Source organism: Apium graveolens, chromosome 6 (assembly GCF_009905375.1).
Source record: "Apium graveolens cultivar Ventura chromosome 6, ASM990537v1, whole genome shotgun sequence".
In the NCBI taxonomy this organism is placed as follows: domain Eukaryota; kingdom Viridiplantae; phylum Streptophyta; class Magnoliopsida; order Apiales; family Apiaceae; genus Apium; species Apium graveolens.
The window spans coordinates 286,136,894-286,142,686 of NC_133652.1; the positions used below are offsets into that span (position 1 = coordinate 286,136,894).

Sequence of the window (5,793 nt, forward strand, 5' to 3'; positions counted from 1 at the left end):
CATTTGCTGGACAAAAAAAAGAAGCTTGCTAAACCACCGAGAAAGTATGCATTTGTTGGTAAAGATGTTTGGAAGCGATTCATCGCAATGAGAATCTCCTATGATTGGGTGGTATGCGTTTTATTTATTAATTTACTATATATTTTATGCATTCATTTAGTCGTCCATGAATCAACAAATAAAATTAATATATTGTTAAGTGACTAGTATTTTATTTTAATATTTTTATGCAGTCACTTAGTGAAGAGCAGAGTGGGAGAGTGAGGCAACGAAAGTATCCTCATCGAACATCAAGGAAAGGATATATATTGGCGTTCAAGAGGATGAAGTATGATTTTCATTTATTCTTGTAATTTCTTGTAGTTTTCTTTTTGGTTGAATACTTGTCAATGTTTGTTTAATTTCTGATCAATTATTTTTAATAGGTAAAAGCAGGCCGGCTGGATCCCGAAGAAGATCCTGATCGGACAATTATATGGAAAATAGCGCGTAGTCCCACTGACGAAGAAATTCTTGATCCAGAATTGGGAAAGAAATTTAAAAAAATGTAGGTAAATTGAACTTTTGTAAGTATTTTATTTCCAGGTGCATTATACGATTCATTATAATTTTGATGATAGGATGAGTTAATGGAAAAGAAGCGTAAAGGCGAGTTCAAACCGTCTGGATGCGAAGATGTGCTAACTCTTGCATTGGAAACCCCTGAGCATTCAGGGAAGGTCAGAGGTGTAGGAAGTTTTATAAACCCATCTACATATTTCAGTTTACCAAAATAGAAAAGGAACCGGATTATGAAAGCTTAGTTATTGGAGCGTGATCGAGAAAGGGATGAAGAGTTTCAGAAAGCTAAGGAAAGATATGAGAGAGCGGAGAAATTTTTTAACTCACGGCTTGTTGAGATGAAGGCGTGGATGAGTGTATCCAGTATGCATTCACCGTTGTTTTCAGACAAAGCTAGTTTTCTAGAGGATGAAGAAAAAGAACATGATGGTGAAGAAAAAGAACATGATGATGAAGAAAAAGAACCTGATGATGAAGAGAAAGGAAAACTTAAACATAAACCAGCCTCTACAAGAGATGATGTTATTCCCGCCCACTCGAGGAAAGATAAAAATAACATTTTTTTAAATTTTTGCAAATTACAGAAGTTTCAAGATTAGTGTTTATCAAAATTTCTTTCTTTTTTTGAATTTAGGATCCGAAAAAATATGAGTTGGCAGTTGACAGTATTGATAACAGGGTAGCCTTTGGTATGGTTTTTCTGATGGAGACATGAGTAAGCCTGTACATGGAGTGCCTCTTCGATCAGGATATGTTCGTGTCTCGCTAGACGGGACTATCATGGAATATGCATTTATTTTGGTGCCAATTGATAGTGAAATTGAAACTGTGCGCCAAGTTGTTGGCCCGCTTTTAGCGTGTCCTGAAGACATGGTCATCCTCACATCCGGTATTGAGGTATATATTTCCTTATTTATTTAAAATTTGAAATTCACGTACATAATTGAATATTGTATGATTACTGCATTAACATTTGTAAGTTTTTGACAAGTGTAAATAATTTCAATATTTGTAGAAAAAGAAAAAGGTACCGAAGACAAATGCATCAATGAACCAGTATCAGCAAGTGCACTTGTCCATGAATAGTGTGAAGCCAAGTAAAAATGTGCGTCGTCGCTTTATGTTATTGCATAAACATGCAACGATAATTTTAAAAGAAACTGGAGATTTAATACAGATTTCGTACGATGCTAAGGTGTTTGGAAGTAAAAAACAATTTTTTTACTCCATGAGAATGTGATGGCATTGTTAGAGTATGGTATGGTTGGCCATGCTGTAATTTCAGCATACATGGTGTAAGTTTGTAGTTCATTTTCTGTGAATTACAAGTTTAGAAGTTTTCGTATGTATGTAATTACAAAATATTTATATATTTTTGTAGGGTTTTGCATGAGGAGATTCTTAAGGCGAATGAAATGGATTTGTATGCTTTTATTGATCCAGGAGCCACATACAAATTAAACGATGATTTTGAAGCTTTTATCGTTAAAAGGTTGAAAGAAGGGCCTTCTCGCTTATTTTTTATGCCTCATAATGAGAAGTAAATCAAGCATATATAATAGATATATGCATATACCTGTTTTTAAATTTTTCTAGTATTTCTATAATTTTTAACTTGGATTTTCTTATTATAAAAACAGTTATCACTGAATTTTGATCATTATTTGGGAAAGTGAAATATTCATTCTTAATCTATTGTCTCATCTGAGAAGCTTCCCAAAACTTTAAGATGCATTGATACGGTATTTAGTTTTCTCTGTGCACATGCATATCTATGAGTTTTTATTGAGTAGCAATATTTTATCCGTTAACACTACTAGCTATTAACTTTGTTTAACAGAGCAGTAAGGTTGTACAATGCTCAGACATGACGTGTGTGCAGAAATGGAAAAGTTAAAAATCTTGTAGTAAGAATTACGCACTCTAGTAAGGTGTTTTCAGTTTTATATATATAAATGTAGTTAGATATTATTGCATTTGTAGTAATCTTTTTATTTGGATATAGGGATCACCTAAGCAACCCGGTGATCATGAATGTGGTTATGTAGTCATGCGCTACATGAAGGATATCTTTCAAGACAAGGACATAAAATTTATAACTAGGGTAAGTCGTAATATTTTTGCGGCTGTAATTAGGTTACAATTTGCACTCCAAGACTCATCCACCATAGTTGATTTATTTTGTGCTTTCTTCTTTGTGCACTGTTTCGTGGGCCACCAAGAATCGGAAGACGTACACACCGAAGGAACCAGATGAAGTTCATTTCGAGACCCTTCAACATGTCTAAGTATTTATGTAGTGACTTACGAGTACTAGCCTTTTGACTTGACCAGTTTGAACCTGCACTTTTTATTTGGTAAAATATTTTGGTTTGTATTAATGTTGGTATTTTGACATGTGGATGATATAAGGAATACATGTCTATGGGAGTTTGCCTTTGGTTAAAAATGCTTGTGAATATTTTATTGGTTTGGTGTTGACCGGAGTTGGTCGGACTAGGATGATATAAGGGGTATATATTGTGAATGCATTTGTGGGGGTTTATTTTGTCAGTTATTGAACATGTGGATGTTGATTGGTAATGGTCTAGATATTTGAAATGGAGAAATTATAATTTGACTTGGTTATTTTGTTGTTGTTGTTGTTGTTATTTTAAGTTTTGTATCATTTGGTTTATATATATATGTAGTGTTCTAGTTTAGTTTGGTATATATATTAACAACAGTTGGATGTTAAAAACCGATTTAAATATTAATTTGACATGTACAAGAGACATTATTAGTACCAAATAAATCGACGCCAATTACAATCAATAACATCGTTTTGTACTAATGTCTTATTGAGTGTTTAACATCAGGTAGAAACTGATGTTTATACCAGTAATAACAACATTTTTGCTTTAAGAACTGATGTCTAGGTTAAAATTATATATCGTTCCCATTGTAAAACTGATGTTAATAGGCCTAATATACATCATTTTTTCTAATTTACTGATGTAAATTTAAATTTAACCGTTGTGTCTGACATGTTAAACCTGCTTAGAACCTCTTATTATTCTTATATAAAAAAGCATCAAACACAATTTATTTTATATATACTAGTCTGTGAAGATGTTTTTAATGGTTCTGGACTGATGTAAAAAATAAAGAAACTGATGTCTATGGTCACATTTCACAACGGTTGTGAACCGGTGTAAAAAAACATCTTTCTCTACACCCACAAAGACATCGGTTTCTGATGAAATAGACTTTAGTCAAGAACCGATGTCTAATGCCCTTTTTTCTAGTAGTGGTAGGCTGGAAGCAATTAAACAGGAGGTCAAGAAGCTCCTAGAAGCTGGATTCATAGAGGAAGTACAATTCCCTGAGTGGTTGGAAACCCCCGTAATGGTCAAGACAGCCAATGGAAAGTGGAGAATATGCATTAACTTCAATAACTTGAATGATGCATGCCCTAAAGACTACTACCCCTACAAGGGATTGATGCCCTAATTGATGCCATAACAGGGCATGGGATGCTGAGCTTTATGGATGGCTTCAGTGGTTATAATCAGATTAAAATGCACAATGATGACACCCGCAAGGTATCTTTCATAACTGACTTTGTTATCTTTTATTATCTGGTTATGGCTTTTGGACTTATGAATGCAGGAGCTATCTACCATTGATTGGTGAATAAGATATTTGCCTATCTACTTGGAAAGATCATGGAAGTCTATGTTCATAACATGTTAGTCAACAACCTAGCCAAGGCCGGTCATATTAATCACCTCACAAAGGCATTCCAAGTGCTGACACACCACAGGATGATGTTGTGCGCCTTTGGTGTTGGGTCTGGAAAATTTTTGGGACACATGGTCTCGAAAAGAGGAATCGAGGTTAATGTTGATAAGATCAAGTCCATCCTAGATATGGAGCCACCACACTCCATCAAGGATGTTCAGCAGCTGATCGGAAGTATTGCAGCAATTGGGAGGTTAATCTCCAAGTCTGGAGATAATGCCTGCCTATTTTCAAAGCCCTGAAAAAGGTGAAGAACTTTGAGTGGAAAGCTGAGAGCCAAGAGGACTTTGAGCAGCTAATAAAGTACATGACTGAGTCCCTGTTGGCCAAACCTTGTCCGAAAGACATCCTTTACTTGTATCTCGCAATCTCAGAGCAAGTTGTGAGTGTCGTCCTAGTAAAGGAAGAACAGAAGCTTCAAAAGCTCATCTACTATATGAGTAAAGTGCTCCACAGAGTGGAGTTGAATTACTCCACCACCGAGAAATTTGCACTTTCTCATATCACAGCATGGAAGTTAAGACCATACTTTCATACCCACAAGATCGACGTCCCGACGAACTAACCTTTGAAAACTTTTCTTCACAACCCAAAGGCAAGTGGTAGACTCATAAAATGAGCAATTGAGTTAAGTGAATTTGACATCAAATACAAGACTCGAACAGCCATCAAAGTTCAGGCCTTAGCAGACTTCGTGGTCGAATGCACCATTGATTACCAAAAAGTTTGGAGCAAGAGATAATAACCACGGAAGGAGAAGAGAAAGATAAAGATGAAGATTTAGCTCTGAAAGAATATTGGGTTCTCTATTTTGACGGATTGTCAAAAACAAAGTCTAGCAGTGCAGGCCTAGTCTTACAAAGCCCTGAAGGATTCATGATTGAGTATGCTTTGAAGTTAGACTTCTCAACAATGAACAACAATTCAGAATACGAAAATTTGAGAGCCATATTAAGCTTAGTTAGAGGCGTGAGGGACAAAAACTTAGAATTTGTGAAGATTCGAGACTTGTGGTTGCTCAAGTCAATGGAGAGTTTCAGGCCAAGGATGATACAATGGCCAAGTACCTGAGATTCCTGAAGGGAATAATGACTCAATTTGATGAAAGGTACGTTGAACATGTTCCGAAAGAGGAGAACGCTATGGCCGATGCCTTATCCAAGTTTGCCTCATCTGAAATTGAGAACTATCCGAGAAGTATCTACGTCCAGGTCCTGAAGACACCCACTATACATGTCATAAATTTGATAGCTCCAATTGGTGTGGCGATTTATAGGATAGATCCAATCAAAACTCACCTTAAGACCGGATGGCTCCCGATGATGCCTAGGAGGCACGTAAATTATCGGTTAGGGCATTGAGATATTCGTTAATTGAAGGCCTCATGTACAAAAGGTCTTTCCTCAATCCATAGTTAAAATGCTTGAGACCTCTTGAAGTAGAGGAGGT

General features: G+C 35.9%; 1 protein-coding gene across 1 annotated transcript; it reads left to right on the top strand.

The window, feature by feature from the left end:
• The first annotated feature begins 3,825 nt into the window (after nt 1-3,825).
• Nucleotides 3,826-4,586, top strand: LOC141666156 (uncharacterized). The gene is made up of 3 exons (XM_074472153.1): nt 3,826-3,971; nt 4,022-4,145; nt 4,266-4,586. The coding sequence occupies exons 1-3, from the start codon at nt 3,826-3,828 to the stop codon at nt 4,584-4,586; spliced, it is 591 nt and encodes a 196-aa protein (XP_074328254.1).
• The last annotated feature ends 1,207 nt before the right edge of the window (nt 4,587-5,793 follow it).